Raw genomic sequence first — 21,745 nt, forward strand, 5'->3', positions numbered from 1 at the left:
TCCTCGAGAGCCTGACGAAGCTGATCTTCGGTATATTGAGGCATTATATATAGAAGAAGACATGTGCAAAAGATGAGCCCATTTGGACGCGAATTGAAAATGTTGTGATAAAAGGAGGTTGGGGGTGGGCATTGGGTTGTGGTGGATTTTCGCGTTTTTGTGGGTGCCAGAAACAGGGGGGTGCCAGGAAGTGGGTATGTTGACTTATTTCGGCTGGCTTATCTGGGCCATCCCATCCAACCTGATTATGCAGCGCTGTCGTCCAGCTTGGTATCTCTCTTTCAATATTTTCATGTGGGGCGCCCTTCTTATGGCTCAGGCCGCAGCCAAGAACTTCGGCGGCCTTCTTGCCCTTCGCGTACTGTCTGGTGCCTTTGAGGCCATCGCAGATCCTGCTTTTATGTTGATCACATCCATGTACTACACACGATCTGAGCAGCCCTCTCGTATCTCAGCGTGGTATGCTTGGAATGGAATTGGTGTTGCTGGTGGTGGTCTCATTGGTGAGTTTGGACAATTCTACAGTACCGATGTTCCCCAACGATATCCCGCTGACAATCTTATTCTAGGATACGGTATTGGACATATCAAAGGCGCCCTAGAGTCGTGGCGCTACGAGTTCCTTGTCGTGGGTGCTTTTTGTGCATTTTGGGCAATTATTCTCGCTCTCTGCCTCCCCAACTCTCCACGAACCATCTGGGGCTTCAGCCATGAAGAGAAGCTTATCATGATCGCCCGCATGCGTCGCAATCAAACAGGCATCGAGCAACGCCGTATCAACTGGGGTCAAATCAAGGAAGCTTATATGGACTACAAGACTTGGCTTTTCACCTTGTTAGGCTTTGTTTCCAACGTCCCCAACGGTGGCATCTCCAACTTCTCCACACTTGTCATCAAGGGTCTTGGCTTTGGGACGCTTGAGACGGCGCTGCTTGGCATCCCGCAAGGCGCTCTGGTGGTTATCTGGATTGGTCTTGGTGCCTTGGCAAATAGGTATATGCCGGCCAACAGTCGTACACTGGTTTGTGCACTTTTTATGTTGCCAACCATTGGTGGTGCCTTGGGGTTCCTTCTTGCACCAGCCAATGCCTACATCGGTCGTCTCATTTGCTTGTAAGGTGTTTTCCCTCATACACTATCACGAGATGGATACTGACTGTCACAAGCTATCTTACTGGTTCATACCAAGCGTCCTTCGTCATCTCTCTTTCGCTAATCACATCGAACACTGGTGGCCAGTCAAAGAAAATGATTGTCTCTGGCATGATTTGGTTTGGCGCTTGCATCGGCAATATCGCAAGCCCGTTCTTTTACAAAACGAACCAGGCTCCCTCGTATCATCTCGGTATTGGGTCACTCTTGGTCGCAAATTGCATTGAGCTTGCTCTCTTCTTTGTCTTCCGGTATGCCTTCATCTGGGAGAACAAGCGCAAAGAGAAGCAAAGAGACGCATTGCGTGCAAATGACAATTATACCGCCGACGAGCTCAACGCCACAGCGTTTACAGACATGACCGACAAGGAGAATCCCAACTTTGTGTATGTGTACTAGTAGGGCGGTGCCAGTCCCGTTGTTTTGTTGGTGCGGGAAAGCAGATGGTAGATATTCTAGTAGCGGAAAATCAAGGCCAATGTTGAGATTTGTGTAGTCACATGTTCGATTACTGAGTTAAGCTCGTTGACGGCCCGTTCCGTACGTTAACGGATTTAAAATGAAGTCAAAAAGAATCCGCTCCGGCGCACGATTGTAAATCAGAAGGCCAATGTAGTGCTTTCAAATTAAATTTCAGAACTCAAAACTGTCCGGCATGCCAAGTTGGGTGTCAAATTGCCGAACTACTGACTTTCGCAAAGGCAGGACGCCTCAGCTTTTAGAGATCATGGTTCAAGCCGCTTATGTCAGCGGTTCGTCGATAGTTAGGATCCGTGAGGACCTACTTTCAGACGGAAACTCTTGTCCAAAGCGGTAACGTTTACCGCTGTCTAATTGCAAGACCAGACGGAGTGTTTTTCGGCTGAAGCATATGTGGATTTCAGCCAAGAGTATCGTCTAATGGAGCTCCTATCTAAAAGCAGATCTGTTAAGGGGTATTGAAAGCTTCAATATCTGGTCCTACTGACACATGTTTTCCGGTCCTGCCAAGCCTTTTCAAGCTCAGACAATGCTCTCGGCCGCTAGGCCTGTGCAAGGCCCGAACGGCACTTATTGACTGCCGGCTCACCATACTTACCAACATCATCCAGACTGTAAGGCAGTATATAAACCCTCTTGGTAATCTCTGAATCACGGACTTATCGTCAACTTCGTCACGAACTCATCTCTACCATCACAAGTGCATCATCTTACTTACTTTGTATCACGAAGTCTCATTGACAACTAAATTCCCTCACAATGTCTTCATTCATCAAGCCTATTCCGAAGAGCATTCTGATTTTTGGAGCGGCCGCTCATATTGGTAGACCCTTGGCCGAATTTCTTATTCGAGAGGCTCCTACGATGAAGCTGCGACTCGCTACAAGCAGCCCGGGCAAGAAAATACAGCTTCAAGATACCTTTGCAAACGCCGAAGTGGTCGAAGCCAACTACTCGGACGTTACATCCCTCTCCGCCGCCCTCGTCGACATTGAGGGTGTTTTTGTCATTACTCCAGCAGGCATCTCGGAAGAGGAGGCCATGACGAACTTGGTCACCGCCCTGAAGCAGGCCAAGAACATCTTACACGTCATTCGCCTGATGGGAGTTTTCCCGGAGATCTCGCCTTCACTGATTCCCACCACTCTCGGTTCAGGATCCCTTCCAATCGAACACCCAATCGCCAAACGCATCCTCGATGCAAGTGGACTGCCTGTCACTTACATCAACTCTGGAGCTACTTTCATGGACAACTTTTGGATTCAAATCAAGCCAGTCATTGCAAAGAAGACTCTGATCTGGCCAGAGCATCGTGTGCCTTTCGTGGACCCTCGAGACATCGCAGAGGTTGCGGGCAGACTGTTCTTGTCCAACAACGCGAAGCACATTGGTGCCTTTCACACAATGAACAATGGTCATGACTGGCTCACGTTCAAGGAGGTGGCGGCTATGTTGTCCGAAGTACTCGATGAACCGATTGCGTATGATGGAAGCTTCGAAGCGTTTTCCGAGTTCTATGGACCTGTTATGGGACCTCAATTGGTGCAAGTCATGTGGAATTTCTTCAAGTATGAGGAAGCGCATGAGGAGATTTGGTCATTGAACGACTTTGTGGAGAGGACCCTTGAGAGGAAGCCTACGACTGTCAGGGGTTGGCTGGAGGAACACAAGGCTGGACTGAAGGAAGGTGCCGGAGACGCCCCCTGGGCCTCTAAAGCGTGAAGTATCATGCATGTTGCATGATGCTAGACTGTGGGGTTACCCAGAGTTCAAGTACTTAAACAAAATGATTTGCTAATCATGGCAACTATTTGATCACACGAGCTCTGAGGCCCTGATAGCCCTTTGCCTACATCTCTTTCGTAATTGAACAACCTCTGACTCTACCGAAAGGAGAGAATAGCAGTCATATTATAGGGCAGGCAAAAACGATGAATGAACTTTCCTGCTGCCTTCCAGAAGTCAGCTATTTAGAAACGCAAGAGCTGCGCAAGCATGTATGACGTCTGATTCACGTCGATTCTTGCTGTGGTCGGATGATCAGAGAATGTCGGACTCTGTCAATCCAATGACGGAATTGAGCGATTATATGGGAGGCTCTGGACGCGCTGGTCGAGGTGTTTTTGCTGTCAAGTACGCTGTCTGCGCTGGCCTCCCACTTCCTCTATGGCTTTGATCAAGAACTCTAAGATGGCTGCCTCATGTTACTAGTCGTCTCTGTTGGCCGTGATTAGTTCTACTGCCAAATGCGTCTTGCTCTGAAGTCTTGGATTTCCAATGTCAGAAAATTGAGTCAATCCGAACGGTGAGATCATTCGGGACGTGTCGCTGACATTGAACAATGCAAACAAGAGTCTATGGCCGTTTACGCATCGGATGATATAAGGCCTAGTAGGGGCCTGCCCCCCTCACAAACCGATCGTTTAGCCTGCTCCGGAGTTGCAGGGAAAACACTGCATTGCAAGTAAAAGGTGCAATTCGCTATCCATGAAAAAGTTCGTAAGAGCGATTTAATGATTGGTGGGTTTGAACCTGATCAGCCAAGACACTGCATAAAAAGGGCATCGAGAAGCTCAGCGGCAGGCGAAAACCCGACGCCCGCTGCAAAGGTCGCAAAAGGGCGACAAATCAGCCCTAGTTGACACCTCAAAAGGGATTACCAGAGCCTCATCGATGACTACTTTGTTTACAATCCAGACTTGGAAAGGAAGGTTGCGGCAGCGGTTTGCTAGCAAATAACTGAACTGAGTCACAATGGGCCGAGTCAACCAAAATGAACCGTAAGGGGGGATGGTGGGGAGAACCCCTCTCTCCCTAGGTGGGTTCTGCTGGGGAACTGAATCTTGGGGCCGAGTTCGGAGACCATCGGCTATGGACGGACGATCCCGACCGCGGTAAATTACCTATAACAGCAAGAATGTCTTTTTGGCCTGTCAAATGTACAGCTGAGAACGGCAGGTATCTACGACCTTTGGCATTTTTCGAACAAGAGTGCCTCACAAGTCTCATCTTTTCAAAAAGATCCATCATCGTCGATTCGTTATTCGCTGGGGTTTGGCCTCTTCCCCTGCAGTTTACTACCGCACTTTGGAAACCGTTCTTCCCGTCCGAATTTTGCAGTATGGGTGAGAAGCAAGAAGCTGTACCTGATGAGCCGCGATCAACCAAAATGTGCAATACACCTCGAGAACACTCTTACAATGCCGGCATAGCCGCCGAGAGAGCGGCCCCCCACAGTAGCATCGAGAGAAGTGCATCGCGGCCAAGTATAATCATTGATACGCCGCCAGATGGTGGCGCCAGAGCGTGGATGGTAGGTGAGTGGAACTCAGCAATGCGCAAATTGTGCACTACACGTGTAAAATGTACATCACTAATGATGTGACAGTTTTTAGCACATTTCTAGTTGTTATGAACACCTGGTTCGTGCTTCAAACTCTGTCGTTGCATGATTTGGGGTGCTAATACTTTGTAGGGGGGTTGCAAACTCCTTTGGCGTCTTTCAGCCATACTTCACCAGAGCGTTTTCGCGGCCACAGTCCGATGTCTCGTGGATCGGTTCATTTGAAGTGTTCCTCCTCTTTTTTGTCGGGACGTTTACGGGACGATGGACAGATATGGGATTCTTTCGTCCCTTGTTCATCGCCGGCTTCTTCCTTGTCATCTTGGGAATGGTTGCTGCCTCGTTTTGTACCACCTACTGGCAATTCTTTCTCGCCCAGGGTATCTGCCTAGGCCTCGGAAACGGTTGTCTGTTCTGTCCCTGTATGGCAGTGACATCTACGTACTTTGCGAAGCGTCGCTCATTGGCGTTCGGCCTCACAGCCGCTGGGGCTGTTGTCGGAGGTCTCACTATCCCGAGCATGGTTCGGCAGCTTTTGCCAAGGATAGGGCTTGGCTGGACCATTAGAGCTATTGCCTTGATTCAGGTTGTGACTTTGATAGTTGCTGGCCTACTAATCAAGACCAGGATTCCACCACGGCAGGCAGCACCTCTAGTAGAGTGGGCAGCCTTTAGAGAATCAGAGTATAGTCTCTATGCTATTGGGGCGTTCATGGTAAGCATGTTGATCCGGAGCGAGCATAAGGTACTAAAAAATGTCCAGTGCTTCTGGGGAACCTATTTTGCCTTCCACTTTCTTGCGGCATTCTCCCGGGACGTCTTGGGACTATCTTACACAGACTCACTTGACCTATTATTGGTTCTCAACGGTGCGGGTGCACTCGGAAGAATTGTTCCGGCCCAGATTGGGGACGTAATTGGTACTATCAACATATTTGCTCCAATGGCGTTCATGACCGGCACCGTGATGTTCTGTTGGATTGGCGTACAAAACACGACCGGGCTATATGTCTGGACTGCTTTTTATGGCTTTGCTGTTGGCGGAGTTCAGTCACTATTTCCCTCCGTGCTCAGTAGCTTGACCACGGACCCTCAAAAGCAGGGTACGAGAATGGGCATGGTTTTCACGGTGGTCAGCTTCGCATCTCTCACCGGATCGCCGATTGCAGGAGCCATTATCGATGCGATGGGGGGCAAATACGTTGGCGCACAAGCATTTGCCGGTTGTTGCATGATGTTGGGAATGGCATTCGTTCTTTCTGCACGGATTTGCAAGACACGGAAGATGGGAGCAGGGACATTCGCTTTCATCAAGGTTTGATATGACCTCTACGAGATCCTCATCGTGGACTTCTAGGGTGTGGAGCCCATGAAGCCACGTTGATATCGAACACATCAATGCCTTTGCCAAGCATCTTCTTTTGTGGTACACAGTATCCAGATAAGCCCCATTGCATGATCTTGAAACGATTGCAACACCACGTGAACACGGCGATTGCAGACCACTTTGAACTTTGGTAGTTCAAGTTCTTTCGAATTGTACACGTACAGACCATGCCATTGAACCAAGGGCACAATCTGCGTCATGTCTATGTGTTATTGTTACGGTCTAGGCTTGATTGGTGGATGCGGACTAAATACCCGTATTCTGCCATGGCTCACAGCGTGGTTCCCGTATAGGTCTACTCTAGCGCCTTTCCTCCGCAGAAACCCCATTCCAGAAATCGTTACCTGTTTAGCTTAAATTCTCTATACGGGAGTCATCTCTACGTGGCCTTACGAGAGTTGGGTTCTTAACAGCAATGGATCACCGTGCTATGAAGGTCCATACATGTATGTTTGACTTCAACCCTGCAGTTTCGCAGAGGCATCTTGAGTAGAAGATGTCTACCTAAGTCAGGAGATTTCAACCGGAAGCCGACACACTACTCAAGCAACAATCTTGCACATATACATTACTCATATCGATTCGAATTTTATTCATCAACTCTCAACAAAATTTAAGGATGTTTTTGAACCATCATTGATCAACTGACTGTCAAGATATGATACTTCCCACTCTCATGCAAGTACCTCGCCTGTGAGGAAGATAGGTTGCTTGTTGGAGAAGTTGGGTACGTCTCCCATGATCACACCAGCTTCGGGCCCGGCGAAAGCCGTTTTGATCTGCTCGATGTTGTCCCAAGTGACAGTTGATCCGAAGGCGTACAATGGCTGGGTGCCATCAGCACCCGGTTGAAATTTGGTGACCGACCACGACGTGACGCCGTACTTTCCCCATTGCTCTTGAATCAATGGCATATGCTTAGTGGTGTAGTAGTCGATATCGTACTTGGCATCCGGATCGTTGGGGAAGACGACGGAAATAGTGACGGTCATAGTGATCGATGTTTGTGACGTCTGAAAGAACTGGAGGTGTGGATGGTTTAATGTTCAGAATCGACTTTTTAGATATATAGAATGATCGGCGGGAGTGTAGGGGAGAGGATAGGACGAATGCGGGATAAGCTCGGAATATGAGACGACACAGGGAAATCGGTACTTATACCTCAAGCTCTCAACCGTCTTGCTCGGAGAAAAAGTTCTCTCTCGGATATAAGACATGTCCAGATGATACCTACACCCTGGAATGTCAGGACATTTCTTGTACCCGAAATGCATGGCGCGAGTAATAAGACGCCGTAAACTACTTTGGGTATTCCTTTCGTTCCATGAACTAACACTGCGGCGATGCCGATGGCTGATAAATGGCCGTTGTTCCGGGAGATGGGCTGTCCGTATGCGTATTTAAGTACGCAATAACCTACGCCCATCCCTGGTCATTATCGCATTCTATCGCATTCAAGCATCGTCTTTCGGCAACCCTCACTCTGTGGTCCTCCCTGATTCCTTACTCCATCCTACCAGCCATGTCGACTAGGCCCAAGCTTCTCGTTGTCTTGACATCTCAGGATATCCTACCAACTCGCGAGGACTTCAAGACTGGATGGTATCTTCCCGAGTTCGTTCACCCATACAACGCTCTTGCCCCTCATGTGGACCTCGTCATCGCTTCTCCTAAGGGTGGTGTTGCTCCCCTCGACCCCTACTCCGTTGAGGACAGCAAAGACGATGTAGAGTGCCAGAGGTTTCTGAAAGACAAGAAAGATCTTTGGGAAAAAACTGAGACCCTGTCGTCTTTTATCGGAAGGTCTGCCGAGTTTGCCGGCGTGTTCTACGTTGGCGGACACGGGCGTGAGTAGGGCTCAGACCAAAATGGCCTCATCAAAAGCTTACACAGATCTAGCCATGTTTGATCTCGCCGTCGACCAAGTCTCACATTCTATCATCCGAGAGTTCTACGAAGCAGGCAAGATTGTCTCGGCCGTCTGCCATGGCCCCGGCGCCCTCGTCAATGTCAAGCTCACAAACGGGGAGTACTTAGTCAAGGACAGCGAAGTTACAGGATTTTCAAATGCTGAAGAAGACGCCTACAGCTTCACAGATGCAATGCCATTTCTTCTAGAAACGGAACTTAGAAACCATGGCGGGAGGTACGTGAAGGCGGATCAGCCGTTTGGGGTGAAAGTCGTGACGAGCGGCAAGGACGGACGCTTGATTACAGGACAGAATCCACCTAGCGCAGGGGTTATTGGGGAAGTATTGTTGGAAGCCATCAGAAACCAGTAGAAAATTGAATAACATATCGAGCACCCTTTGCTTGGCGCGCTCAGTCGCGAAACCTTGAGACGTTTAACACTGCATAGTGAGCGAAGACGAACGAGCATGTGTCGCCAAGATAACACATTTTCCTAGCTAGAGCTAGCGTGAGAAGTATTGCAGGCATTTCGGAGACTTTGTCTTGGCCTAAACAAATGAAATTATCCCAGTACTTTATGCTCAGCTCTATAGTGCCTCGACACAAGTCGGGCAACTAATTAAGGTAGTAAAATACGGGAATCAACTCAGACAAGACCTCCACAAATTTAGAGTTGGGGGACCGGAACGCTAGCCCGTTTAGGAAAGACCCAGTATTAGGAAACACACAAAGACGACAATGGGACGACGTGCCATGAGACAACCCCAACTTCATCCCTTAGCAAAATGGTGCAGAATCGCCAAACCTGCATCTCGCCATAGTTACAATCGCAGAATTGGACACCTTCCAGAAGTTCGTTGCTTATCCGCAGGCTTCGCTTCGATATTCGCACATTTGTCGGATTATTTAGGCACAAATTGTGGAATGGACCCCTGAGGTTTAGACCGATGGTGAACCGAGGGCGTCTTTCGCCGGCATGCCTTCCATGCAGGGCAAGGAAACTCAAGGCAAGTTCTTTGGACCTACCGAGCATTCAAATTGCATACTTTCTGCTAGAAAACCTCCTTTGACTAACAGTTATTCGCCGCTAGTGTGATCTTCAGCCAGATAGGTGTGGCCAGTGTGCCAGGGCTAGAATAATATGTCATGGATATCGGGACCCTGACGCTATCCAATTCCGTAATGAAAACTTGTCGGCAGAAAAAAAGGTGACTGCTCGTCGGAGCCGTATGCTACCTGCAGAAAATCATCTAGCCACTCTGGAGCTGAGCTGGGATACGCGAGCACGATACGCATTCTTCTCGACGTACATCCAAGGCTTTACTCGGAGCATGGGTGAGATAGCTTACCATTACCGGAACGCACACACACTAGATCATCTTTCAGCGGGCGTCGAAGCAGCCAGTCTGGCTTTTTTGGCTGTTGAGCTCGACAGCCCAAATCTTCTCCTCCTGGCCAACTCAAGTTACGTCACGGCCATCCGGCGACTTAATCACACTCTCAGCTCACTCGATCCTGACGAAGCGGAAAGAGCTCTTCAAACCATCCTACTGCTAGATATGTACGAAAAGCTTGTCCACCGGGGTTCGGGAAAGTCTCAGGCATGGCTGAGTCACGCACAAGGTGGCTTGTCACTACTCGGCGCCCGTGAGACGAGTATTATGTCTACCCCAACAGGCTGTCAAGTTGCAGCTCGACTTGTGACGGCAGTGACGGTGAGCTGTGCCACAGTTGGAGATAGAATACCTCCAGAGCTTACGAAGGCCCGTCGAAATATTGGCTATCGTGTCAAGAGCGTGAAATGGACATTTCTAGGTGTCCTCGCGCAGATTGTCAACCTTAAGTCCGATATCGTTCACGGGAGAATCTCAACATTGGACCTTCTTGTCAAGGCAAAATGTCTCGACGAAAGAATCGATACGTTGGACAAGGCCCGCCCACCATCCTGGAAGCCAAAAACCATACAAGTCACTGCAGATGAGCGAGTCCTGGGATTATTTTATGACATCTACCCGGACCACTACATCACTCAAGTCTCCAATGCAATCTGCACCATCCGCCTAATTCTTTATCACCTTCTCAAGACTTACGTCCCTGAGGAGAGTCGCCCGAAAGAGGACACCTTTCATGGAACGAATCGCGACTCGGTCAATCAAATGTGCGCCTCAGTGCCTCAATTCATCTTACCAGGAGTACACAAAACAAATTCGTTGCCTTTCTCGCCTGTACAACGACTTCACTGCAGCACTTTCCTGGCGCCCCTTTATCTAATCAATCAAGTATCAGAAGATGAGAAAGTAAAAGCTTGGGTGCATCAATGTCTGAAGTTTATGTGGCAATCTGGACGACTCAAATCAGCAAAAGAAATACTTTATGTTACACAAACGGCACCAGACCTAGATTACTGGACCGTGTTTGCAATGACCGGTAGCTACGCGCTTGGTGCCTAGCAGAATGATCCTGGCTCTTGGGTACCTCCTCAGTCATGAATAAAATGCAGAATGAGAAAAGTTCAGTTGTTCATCTAAAATAAATAAAAAACTGTGTGAAAGAAGGAAATCCAAGCGCCCGCATCAATTCGAGGTCTTATCTGCAACAGCTCAATGGAAATCTTGGCCAAACTCGATTCATTATCGATGGGTGCGTATGAGTCTCTGTCTACTCCTCTAATCCATCCAATGATATAGTTGAGTCAACGACAGTCCTTTCATACGGAGTCCATTGTAAGCCCAGAATCTCCTTCGCCCGGGACGTGTTGTATCCAAAGGACCTTAAAGCCGGACTGGGCGCTCCTCCATAGCTACCAGGCTCTGGTAGCTTTTCCCGCATTGAAGGGAAGCTGTTCCAAAGTGCATTCGCCATCTCTTCATTGCTGTAGAAGCCGGCTGTGGTGAGAAAACGCTTGCCTCCGGCGCCCTGGACCTCTATGGCCCTTGCGTGTGCCAGGGCGACGTCACGGACGTCAACCCAGAGCGGCAAACCTGTGGGCGGCAGGCCTGCCTTGTGCTTTCCCAGAATGACTTCCGCCAGAAGCTGGTTCGAAGTGTTGATTGCGGAGAGGGACTTGACCGGCAATTTCACGGGACCGTAGATCATGGGCGGGCAGATTGTGGACAGAGTAAAGCTTGGCTTCTCGGTCTCGACAAAGTTCCAGGCCGCCCTTTCGGCGAAGACTTTTGAAGCAACGTATGCCATCATGCCATTCGAGTAGGCATCTTCAAGAGTGACTGGGCTCCAGTCTTCCTCTGAGTACGTCTTTTCTGCGCCCATTGATGCAAGCCCAGGATTCAGAATGGCTGCGAAGGAGGAGGTCACGACGACACGCTTGACATTGGGGCAAGAATCCTTGATCGCCTTGAGAACGCCTGTTGTACCAAGGACAGCTGGATCAATGAGATCTTTTTTTGGGTCGGTGACATTGTAATGGAACTATGCATTGTTGAGTAGGAAGTTCACAAGACGGTAAAAGTCAAGTTTCCAGGAGACTTACTGGGCTTGCCACGTGTATCACAGCTTCGAGTCCAAGAGAGCTCAGACCTTCGAAAGCCCCATGCGCCGCAATATCTGGGACAATCACAGTGTTGAAATTGTCATGAGAAACGTCTGTGTAAGCATCCAGTACCGCTTGAGCCTTTTCCTGAGATCGGACAGTGGTGATAACGGAGTGACCACGCTTCAACAGAGTGTCAATGACATGACCGGCCACGAAGCCAGTGCCTCCTATGTTCCAAACAGGTTTTTCATTAGCCTAAGGTAATATCACTCTCATCATACACTAAATCGTACCGGTAACAAGAACTTTCGTCATGATTGTGTGTGATAATAATGTAGGAGATGGAGAAAGTGCTCGCGTTGCGTTTGTGGATGGCTTGTATGATCGAGAGACGGAACTTGAGAAGCAATCGTGAGACTTTTTCAGCAGTTTATAAGTCGACTGCTTTATCATTCGCCATTGTAATTAAGCCATGCGTACTTCCTGATGAAAATTAGGAGAATGGTAGGCGTCAGGTCCGGATGGCGAAGCAGAGTGAGCCCAGCAAGCAATGGACCTTTCTCAGTGGTTCGACCTTAGCTTCCATGAGCTTCCAAGACATTGCAGAATCAGTCATGAATCTTGCAATTACGGAGTCACTGGCCCTGGAATACCCCTAGCATCAGCATAAGGTTCGAGATGGCTTGTAGGGCGTGATGCATGCCGTAACGCTAGCCATTTCCAGACACGGACATCGTTTTTCAGAGCGAGCTAGGAACTGGCGGGTGGGGAAAATAGTCCGGCGCTTCGGGTCCCGTGTCGGTAATACCACGACATTACTCAAAATGGTGCTGACAGTTAACTCCATTAGCTCCGATATATGGTTCATCGCGGTTGACTTACATTGAAATATCTCAAGACCACGTCTGATTTCAAAGCAAGTAAGTTTATCAGAAGAATTAAATACGTCGGCGCGCCAGATTACAGTCATTTGAATTACCACTTGAAAAATGAGTTAGATATCATACGCATTGCATCCTGATCTCCCGGCCTATTTAACCGCCACTGCAAAAGTTCCCGTCGGACTTCATTGGTCTCGAAGTTGCCTCATAGTCTGTACGTTAACTTCATCCCAACTAGGGGCAAAATGGTCGGAGGCTTTGCACGAGATGCTCCTAATGGGTTCGAGAACTACATTCATAAGGTAGCCATTGTAGGAGTAAGTTTTTCCGGATACGTTCTGCATGTGGATATGAGCTATAGTTAAGGTAATAACTTGCAGGCTGGCGGTAACATTGGGAAAGCCATCGCAGAGGAACTCCTAAAGACAGGGAAGCATACAGTGACCGCCATCACGCGTAAAGAAAGCACCAGTACCCTGCCGAATGGTGTCAAGAAGGCTTTAGTCAATTACGAGGACACAAAGCCTTTGGTCGCAGCTCTCAATGGCCAAGACTTCCTCATCCTCACGCTTTCACTGAGCGCTTCTCCGGGTACTCACACGTCTCTGGTTCAAGCTGCTGCTGAGGCAGGCGTTCCATACGTCATGCCTAACGCCTACAGTATCAACGCACACAGCGCAGCAATCAGGAAGGACATTCCTGTCACAAACGCCGTCATGGAGAACATCGCCGAGGTTCAGAAAGCGGGCCTGACTTCGATCACGCTGATGAACGGGTTTTGGTACGAGTACAGCCTCGTCGCTGGTTCTGCCACCTTTGGGTTCGACTTGAAGAATCGTACAATCACTTTGTATGACGACGGTGACCAAGCTATCAAGGTCTCTACATGGGCACAATGTGGTCGCGCCGTGGCATCTATGTTGAGTCACAAGATCCTCCCCGAGAACGCCGACGATAACTCGACAACCATCTCCCAATTTCATAACGAGACTGTCTTTGCGTCAAGCTTCAAGGTCAGCCAGCGCGATATGCTGGAGAGTGTCAAACGAGTGACGGGGACAACGGATGCTGACTGGAGGATTGATCATGAGACAACCAAGAAGAGGTACAATGACGGTCTTAAAGAGCTAAAACAAGGCAATCATGAGGGCTTTTATAAGTTGATGTACGCCCGGGTGTTCCAGCCGACCGATGATGCGGACTTCCAGTCTGACAACGATCTTTTGCAACTGCCAATCGAAGACTTGGATGAAGCTACGCGCACTGCCGTATCAATGTCGAGAGCCTCCGCAAACGATAGCGAGGCCAATCGGCACTAATCACAAAAACGCTCGATATTACTTACATCTGATTCCTTTCGCAAACATCCTCTACTCGAGATCTTCATCATGCCCCCTTCTAGAAAAAGTACACTTCACCCTACCATCACATTTGTCATTCAATCTCATAGTTCAGAGAGAAAATCATTTGCCAAGGGCGGCTTGCTTCTCTTCGGCTGCCTTCTCCGCCTCAAGAGTTTCTGCCCAGGTCATCTTGGATATGCGCGGAGGAGGGTCTCGTTGTCCCTTGGAATTCCGAGGGACACCACTTGCTGCGACACAATCAGGGCCATCGGAATGATAAGAGCGGCTATCAGCTTGAATGATATTAGTGGCTTAACACATCAAGAGAGATTCGATTTCTACAAACCCATTGTGTTTGTAACAGACAATGCCACCTTGTCGGCCGTCTCGCCCAAAGACTTCAACTAGATAACGTCAGCACATGGAGGGTACAAGGTTGCAACCAGTCCAAGAGCGTATATTACTTACGAAGCCCATGTTTAGAATAATGCAGATTCGGAAATTAAAGGATGAGATGGAATTGTACTTGATCGCACAATGCGCCGATAAATCGGTGGGCGTGTGGGCAAGGTCGTCTCTTATCTATCCAAGTTTTGTTTCGTGGTTTCCTGCTTTCGACGACTATCTTCTAGCAAGCCGCACAGCCGCAATGCTACGCACATCGGCTAGAAAACAAATCATTCGTCGTCAATGACAGGTTGCGTCATTTTTGGGCGCATCCGACCACCTGAGCAACTGGCTATTGTTATGCCAAGGGAAATTTAACGCCAATTCAAGTTTGGAGGCGCTGCGCCGCTGACACTTGGCATAATCGCCATGTGAACAGCCAGGAAAGAAGTGAATGGTGGGATTGATGTTCGGAATTTGTCGATAGGCTCCCAAGCAAGGTTAGCCGATACGCCCGAGTTATATGGCTTACTGTGCTCTCCGCCCCCAACCTCCTTGATAACGACACCTTCAATTACGTATGACGTTTTCAATTCTGACATCCAGGAGAAAAGAAAAGAAAATCTGTCCCTGCCCAACCATGTTCCTTCTACCATAGTATATTTAATTGCCTTTGGTATAATCAACCTAGAGGTCTTGAAAATGAAGATTGAGATGTCTGTGCTAGTCAATGTTTGTCGGCATTTCTTCGGCAGTATCAGCTCGATTCACGGTCACGACAGGGGCGATACTACCTGCGCCTAGTTTCGATGATTCCCAGCGCAGTCTCTTTTGAATAAAGTAAGCCGATTCGTCTTGTGCGAAATACTGACGAGCGGATTCACTTCTTTGGGACAGGGGACGCGACTATCATAAGGAAACCAACAAAGCAAGAAGGCGCGGGCATGGGTGACGGCAACGGTCGCTTCAACGATGTTGTTCGCAGCTCTGAATGTAGTTGAAGACAGTGTTGGCTGGACTTGAAACTGTATCAAATTAGACACTCAGTACGAAAATCTGGACTTGGAAGGGTCGCTAGTGAACAAAAATGCCAACATGGAAAGGCCTGGATGCTATGTGGTCGACTCATAGCTGAAGTTCGTTTTCTTCACACAACGTCACCTACAGTACTTGACCATTGCATTCAAATTGAGAAGACGAATCTGGTTTTATGAAAGGGAGATATTTGCTGGGAAAGGTTGAGATTCTGAACAGTTCTTGAGAAGAGGCCAACAGCCAGACTTTGTAATATTAGTCATACCGCCATATCCAGTAGTATTGCGATACTATAGGGATATAGAGAAGATCGTGGTGTTCCGATACTTTTTCGTGACAGTGGTTTTTTTCATGGAATAATTACCTGAACTTACCTGCCGGAAAACGGCACAAATGAGGATCACGGCAGCCCTACCACGAAATCTCCTCGTTTTAGAAAATCTAGTCTCGTCAGGTTTCAGTGCAAGCCGGAATTGCCGCATGAAGAGTTACCGGTGCACTTGCCCACGTGCTTGATACTTCCTATCTATCAGTGCCCCCATATTTGCGACATTTTGAGGTTTTTGCTAAATCAGAGTAACAGGGGTGGATTACTGCAGGCAACAACTCTCGTCTCGGTGTAGTACGTTACATCGCTGCGAGATACATGAAGGTGTCTACATAGGTATGCGAGAAGATACATTGTTTTTGGTGCACTTTATGGCGCGAGACTGCGTTTCCAATCCTCTAAGATACGTGTGAAGTGTTGTCGGGCATCAGTCGCTGAGAATTGCATTGGCTCTGATTTCTGCTCGCCGAACATTGACAAGACTCAATCCGGCCTTCTGCATCTCGAGAGTACGTGTCTACGTGAAAATACCGTGTCATAATTTCTCGAAAATCACGCAGAACGCTTTTCAACTAGTAATATCAATTTTTCGGCCCAACCTTATTGACGCCCGCTTGCAATCAACTTGCACATCTCGGATTCTCGGCGACACCAAGTCGCGTCCTCATGCCGAACAATTGACCGAATGTGCGAATAATGTCGATTAAAGGCGATCATTTCTCCCAAGAAAAAATTGCGTGTTGATCTTTTGATCTGCAGTCTTTCCGTGGTGGCCTTTCCGAGGACGGACTATCGTTGACAAACATTGTCAGAAGAAGCAACAGGACGTGTACTTTCCAGGCTTTGGGCAGCGTGGAGCACCTACCTGTAGGTAGCTCAGAGTAATTGATTTCATCTCTCTTCACAATCTCAGCGAACGAGTATGACGTCTGTTCCCTCAACCCGGGTCGCTCCTGTCGGATCAAGTGTGACTTGAACTTATCAAGTAGGTAGTTCATTTACAGAGGCTGTAGTTCACCATGTCAAGTCAGAGAGTTCCAAGCTTTCAGTACCCGTGTCTTGAGTTTTCATTTTGACTTCATCTCTCATACGAATCATCATACATTCCTATCCAATGTTTGACTTCGGTTCCTGACTTTTGGGTTGTCTGAGTCGTTGAACCTCTAGTAAAGCCTACCAAGGTAGAGTTGCTGTAAAGGGCTTTATTCCCGCAATTTGGCATTGACTGTCATCTCCTTTTTGGGAAAGATCTTCGTCTTTAAGTTTTGCAATTGGCATCCCGGGACTTGGGGTTGTTGAATCGAACATTCCCTCTGCACCACTTATTGTATTGCTCCATGTGGTCGTCTCCAAGGGCGAATCCCCTCGCGCTTCTCCAACATGCGGTGCAATATAACTTCTCAAAGCGCGGGGTGTACTAAGTCTCTGTGCGAAAATCTCTGTAGTATAAGCGAGCATTTACCACGAACGTCTTAGTTGAGATCTATTGTAATTACTCGGCGCGCACCTTGATGGCACCTTCTGCCGTGAAGCCGAGAGAAAATACTCGGCTTCACGGCCGGTGAGTGACAACACTTTCTACGCAACCGTCAAACTCGACCAATCCAGCAACACCGACTACCGTCCGGCGAAATCACGTCTGATTGACCTTGACCCGAGGGCCTGGAAATAACGGAGTTGAAATAACGGAGTTGCTCCGCCTTGGTCGATTTCGCTGCACGGGCAGCCGTATACGGCACTACCGGCATCGTGAGCGGTAGAAGAGAAAGCTCCATGGCTGCCCCGGACCCAGCCTCCAAAGACGCAATTGAGAAAAAGAAATTTTCCACCCAATCACGAAAGCAGCATCAGACTCACTTGCGCTAGTACACTTAACAGAAAGGATTTGAGCGAAATTGGCGCTGAGGATCGAAGGGGGTTGGAAGGTTTGAGGCCGGTGGAGATATTGGTAGAAATTCTATTCCGAATTGATATGTGATAGTACCACCCGATTGACTCCATGTCCAACTTGCTCCAGGTTCCAACTACCGCAAGGATCTTCAGGGTCTCTTGTCGAGTCGACTCATTAGACTTTCCCATACTGATGAAATCACCCTGACAGCCACGTCAGCCTCGTGGCATATCGGATTGACCCGAATGAAAGCGCGAGCCCAACTCACGGCATGTTCCGTGGTGTTAGTTGCGCCTGGACTTGTTGCATCAACAGACTAATTCGTAACAACCAGAGAGGTACTGGCTACCTAATGTACAACAGATCGACTACTCGATCACATGATTAAGTCCAAGTGCGATAAGGTTGATAGCATCACCCACCCACCAGCCCCATCTCCATATCGTACGCTGTCAGAAATGACATGCGTTTAGCGAACAGCAAACAACTCGCACCAAGCTTTCAACCCGCGGTGCCAAGATGGGCAATAACCCTAATCAATGACTTCCTCCGCGTTTTCAATAACACTTGTGGCTCGAGTTACGTTATAGCAACTCGGTTGCTCCCTTCTGCTTTGTGTAGAATCTTGTGACTTGTGATGAAATATATATCCACTGGGTGACTGGTCGCCAGTGAACTGTTGAAACTCTAATTAGAGTGCCCCATGGCATAAACTAAGCAGTGTCTCTCGACGGCGGTGAGTACCCGGGCCCGTGCTTTTACATCTTGCCTGCCGCGTTGGAATATGGGATGTGGGCGGGATGACCCTTTGTCGTTATCAGAACCTTTGAGCACGTTTTTCATTTGGCAAATCACTTCATTCTTAGTCGGATTTCATACACACGAGACGTTTGGATGGGTCGGCAGGATGAGGTTCTTGCCTTTTTAGCTCCACTTGCCGCTAGTATACATAGTAGAGCACCGTAATTCAGAGCATGAGAAGATGCTTTTGCGAGCGACTCTCTCAAACCCCGTATGTCAGTATATCAAATGTGACTACTTGAGATATAGTGCTTTATTTCTGGAGTAATACAGGCTACAATCATGTCAATTTGATGGGTATGATAACTGAACATGCCTTTGGGTAACCGCGCGTTGTGTCCACACATAGTGTGTTCACGCACATTGTGTTTACGTACAGAAAAGGGAGCAATTCTCAAACTTGCGAAGCTTGGCATCGAAGTCTCTGCCCAGTTCGCCATAGCACGTGTAGATTCCACCACAATGGAGACGTGTTTGAGTTATCTGATCTTTTCTAGCTCGATTGAAGGCCAAAGCTCGGATTCACAAATTCGTATCAATTGATTCCGGCAGAAACATTCCGATGGCGGTAAAAAGGCGAAAATGCCTCCAGCTAGCTCCTATTGATGGCCCGTGATGTGGATATTCTTACGAGTCTAGAACCTCCTTCGAGATCCATCCTGGAGTCGGACATGAGGTCGGAGATTCACCGACTCTACGAAGTAACACTACTTGACTCTAATCAGTGTCCTCGTTGCCAGAGAGCTGCTTTCCTTGTCGATTGATAAGACATGGAGCGCTATGAGCACGTGGACAATGCTCTCCAGGTCATCCACTCAGGAATGTGATGAGAGGTCATTCCCTGGACAAATAAAAGCATCTACGCAAAACTGAGCCAATGACCTCAAAGACGTCCAACACGATGCGTTGCTGATTTGGACCGAAATGGTCGAAGAGGAGGCCAATGACAGGGCGACTGACTCGGAACAGCCCCATCCCCTTCTAAGCTTCTCCGTAGAGGCGACGCCCTATGGCCCGAGAGCTAAGCGGCCCACAAGGATCATCCGGAATGTTCGCACTAATACATGGCTTATTATGCGTGGGGTTTTCCAGTTGTGCCGCAGACTCCCAATTTTCCAAGCCGAAGCTGGTTGGCCGAGGACGTTATGGTGAGATCTAAATTCAGCTGGCGCATTGAGTGGCAGAGTCCCAAGTAGACGGATCGCCCCCATTTTAGAGCAATCTCATCACTCTCGCATTATTCTTCAATTTGAAACAGCGGCGCCTATAGAAGGACCTATATGCAATTTTAGGTTGGTCACTATGGTGAATGTGATGTGACGCCGGCTTCTCCGATCACATCGCAATCCTTGTCTTTGGCGGGTTTGCCTCGTAAATGCAAGAACTACACCTTCGCCGTGCGCTTGGCACCTTAAGCTTATCTCTATGTCATAGAAGCTCATCGTGGCATCATTCCTAATATCGATCCATGGCCTCCAAGAAACCTTTGCTATTCGTACAACTGCAGATCCGTACGCAGGCTGACTCATGCGACGACGAAAACCACAGTAAAGAGCGGGACACGTGCCTCTGCAAACCTTTTTGTTTATATTACCCTGCCGTTGATCTGTCCCCCTTCCACAAGGTCCTACGAGGCCTATCCTACAGTAGCAACGCGCCAGGTACCCGCCGTCACAACGGTCAGCCTAGGTCAGCCCTGGCGAACCTCACCTGGGGCTGAAATAGCGAGCTGCACCCCGAGGAGCTAATTACTTGAGACGATCCATAGATTCCATCTGAACAAGAGTCTAATCGTCGGATGCTGGGGTGAGCCATCTGGACGGTAGACAACATTCCCCACAAGGGACCCCTGCTTAGCGCAAACTATCCGGCGATTCCGTCGCTAAAACAACGCACCAACCGAGTCACGGTTCACTGTTCTTCTCGACGCGCTGTTGAACCAAAGTCCAATCTCACCTTCCATCCAGCGGCGAGAAGCCCGCGGCGATTACGTTCGCTTCTGCGCCGGAGCCGAACTGAAGGCGACATGCAGACACGCCGACACGCCCAATCAACCCAAAGAGTTCCCGATATGGGCTGCTGGCGATGGCCTCTTGGCACGACACTTGCCAACCAACCACAACCCACTTACTCCATTACACTGCGACGTCGTATTACTGCACAAAAGAGGAGATTGCGGAGGGCCCTGGCAGCGGGTCCCGTTTTGGTCCCAAGAGGTAGCATCCGTCCAAGGCGGCTCAAAGAGCCGAGAATTCGAAAAGTCAACGACAGCCGCGTGGGCGTGATGTTCTCAGAATTGGACATTGAGGCGATGAGCTCAAAATGCAAGAGTCTTTTGGTGTCAAATTAAGAATTATGAAAAGAGGCGGCCGTAAGTCAGAAGAGGTTAGGAGGTCCCCTCCCGACGTCATTTTGGCTTTTTACTTCCCGTGGCTGGTCAAAGTATAATCGAAGAGTCGAACGAGTCAAACAACATTGAGGCCTGTGCGTGCGGGCAAACGTCCTCATCCCACTCTACAAGCACCGTGCGGGCTGAACCATCTGCGGCCCGGTCAAGAAACACATGGAAACATTGGATCAGAAGTTTTGAAGTTCAAGAAATAGTGAATTATGGTTATCGGAATATGTACTAATGTCGATAGGTATCTACTTTCGAAGCGAGTCCCAGCCCAACTTCATGGTAATCAAGTATATGCAGCCATGAAAAAAAACGTGGTATCTCAATGTTCGTCCGTCGTCGTCCCAGCCAGAAAATCGAAAACAGAAATGCCAAAAGTTTAGTTGGCTTCGTAGCCCTGAGCGCCGCACTTCTTGCTGCAGTAGTAATTCAGCTCATCGCCTCCAATGTGCCAGCCAGCAGAGTTGCACTGGAAGCCGTCCTAGAATCTCAATGTTAGACTACAATCGACTGAACACAGCAGAAGAGAACTTACAAAGGTGCAGTCGGGGCACTTATCCCATTGCTTGTTTCCGGTGTTGCGGTTCTTGTAGTAGTTGCAAGCGCACTTAGTCGCCTCGGGCAAGATCTCGTACTTCTTGCTCCAGGTGTAGCTCACACTCCAGCCAGTGCCGCCGACGGGCATTTCTTGTCTGTTTGTCACGCAGACACCGGCGTTGTGGAGTTTGGCGTTGGCACTAGGAAAGCATCGTCAGTATCTATGTTGGCTCGGGACAAAGCTAGGACAAGGCTTACCCGGCGGCCATGAGGCCAACGGAGAGGAGGATGGATGAGAGCTGCATCTTAAACGAGTAAGGTGTTTTTGGGACGTGCTTCTAGGAGCTTTGGCGATAGTATGGGGGGAATAGATATTGT

General features: G+C 48.8%; 10 protein-coding genes across 10 annotated transcripts, besides 1 other annotated feature; 6 read left to right on the forward strand and 4 right to left on the reverse strand.

Annotated features, from left to right (window-relative positions):
• Nucleotides 1–292: 292 nt before the first annotated feature.
• Nucleotides 293–1,551, forward strand: CTAM01_16590 (major facilitator superfamily transporter; the record flags this gene model as incomplete). The annotated part of the gene is made up of 3 exons (XM_060532583.1): nt 293–503; nt 570–1,113; nt 1,167–1,551. 3 exons carry the CDS (start codon nt 293–295, stop codon nt 1,549–1,551), a joined length of 1,140 nt encoding a protein of 379 aa, XP_060372826.1.
• Nucleotides 1,552–2,391: 840 nt separating this feature from the next.
• Nucleotides 2,392–3,354, forward strand: CTAM01_16591 (uncharacterized protein; the record flags this gene model as incomplete). Its single annotated transcript, XM_060532584.1, has 1 exon — nt 2,392–3,354. The coding sequence occupies one exon, from the start codon at nt 2,392–2,394 to the stop codon at nt 3,352–3,354; it is 963 nt and encodes a 320-aa protein (XP_060372827.1).
• A 1,399-nt stretch (nt 3,355–4,753) lies between these two features.
• On the forward strand, nt 4,754–6,296 carry CTAM01_16592 (major facilitator superfamily transporter; the record flags this gene model as incomplete). The annotated part of the gene is made up of 3 exons (XM_060532585.1): nt 4,754–4,949; nt 5,021–5,054; nt 5,108–6,296. 3 exons carry the CDS (start codon nt 4,754–4,756, stop codon nt 6,294–6,296), a joined length of 1,419 nt encoding a protein of 472 aa, XP_060372828.1.
• Nucleotides 6,297–7,036: 740 nt separating this feature from the next.
• Nucleotides 7,037–7,354, reverse strand: CTAM01_16593 (ethyl tert-butyl ether degradation EthD; the record flags this gene model as incomplete). Its single annotated transcript, XM_060532586.1, has 1 exon — nt 7,037–7,354. One exon carries the CDS (start codon nt 7,352–7,354, stop codon nt 7,037–7,039), a length of 318 nt encoding a protein of 105 aa, XP_060372829.1.
• A 530-nt stretch (nt 7,355–7,884) lies between these two features.
• CTAM01_16594 (ThiJ/PfpI family protein) lies at nt 7,885–8,644 on the forward strand (the record flags this gene model as incomplete). Its single annotated transcript, XM_060532587.1, has 2 exons — nt 7,885–8,209; nt 8,256–8,644. The coding sequence occupies 2 exons, from the start codon at nt 7,885–7,887 to the stop codon at nt 8,642–8,644; spliced, it is 714 nt and encodes a 237-aa protein (XP_060372830.1).
• Nucleotides 8,645–9,249: 605 nt separating this feature from the next.
• Nucleotides 9,250–10,544, forward strand: CTAM01_16595 (uncharacterized protein; the record flags this gene model as incomplete). Its single annotated transcript, XM_060532588.1, has 4 exons — nt 9,250–9,300; nt 9,449–10,172; nt 10,251–10,431; nt 10,508–10,544. 4 exons carry the CDS (start codon nt 9,250–9,252, stop codon nt 10,542–10,544), a joined length of 993 nt encoding a protein of 330 aa, XP_060372831.1.
• A 387-nt stretch (nt 10,545–10,931) lies between these two features.
• On the reverse strand, nt 10,932–12,081 carry CTAM01_16596 (ketoreductase; the record flags this gene model as incomplete). Its single annotated transcript, XM_060532589.1, has 3 exons — nt 10,932–11,702; nt 11,764–11,993; nt 12,060–12,081. The coding sequence occupies 3 exons, from the start codon at nt 12,079–12,081 to the stop codon at nt 10,932–10,934; spliced, it is 1,023 nt and encodes a 340-aa protein (XP_060372832.1).
• An 811-nt stretch (nt 12,082–12,892) lies between these two features.
• CTAM01_16597 (CipA protein) lies at nt 12,893–13,966 on the forward strand (the record flags this gene model as incomplete). Its single annotated transcript, XM_060532590.1, has 2 exons — nt 12,893–12,964; nt 13,028–13,966. 2 exons carry the CDS (start codon nt 12,893–12,895, stop codon nt 13,964–13,966), a joined length of 1,011 nt encoding a protein of 336 aa, XP_060372833.1.
• Nucleotides 13,967–14,110: 144 nt separating this feature from the next.
• On the reverse strand, nt 14,111–14,467 carry CTAM01_16598 (uncharacterized protein; the record flags this gene model as incomplete). Its single annotated transcript, XM_060532591.1, has 3 exons — nt 14,111–14,283; nt 14,337–14,394; nt 14,459–14,467. 3 exons carry the CDS (start codon nt 14,465–14,467, stop codon nt 14,111–14,113), a joined length of 240 nt encoding a protein of 79 aa, XP_060372834.1.
• Nucleotides 14,468–15,257: 790 nt separating this feature from the next.
• Nucleotides 15,258–15,323: a sequence feature (Short protein (CTAM01_16599, KAK1471282.1) was converted to a misc_feature.).
• A 5,886-nt stretch (nt 15,324–21,209) lies between these two features.
• On the reverse strand, nt 21,210–21,672 carry CTAM01_16600 (uncharacterized protein; the record flags this gene model as incomplete). Its single annotated transcript, XM_060532592.1, has 3 exons — nt 21,210–21,311; nt 21,366–21,567; nt 21,626–21,672. 3 exons carry the CDS (start codon nt 21,670–21,672, stop codon nt 21,210–21,212), a joined length of 351 nt encoding a protein of 116 aa, XP_060372835.1.
• Nucleotides 21,673–21,745: the final 73 nt, after the last annotated feature.

This window comes from Colletotrichum tamarilloi, assembly GCF_030869305.1.
Source record: "Colletotrichum tamarilloi strain Tom-12 chromosome Unknown Scaffold_239.1, whole genome shotgun sequence".
NCBI lineage: Eukaryota > Fungi > Ascomycota > Sordariomycetes > Glomerellales > Glomerellaceae > Colletotrichum > Colletotrichum tamarilloi.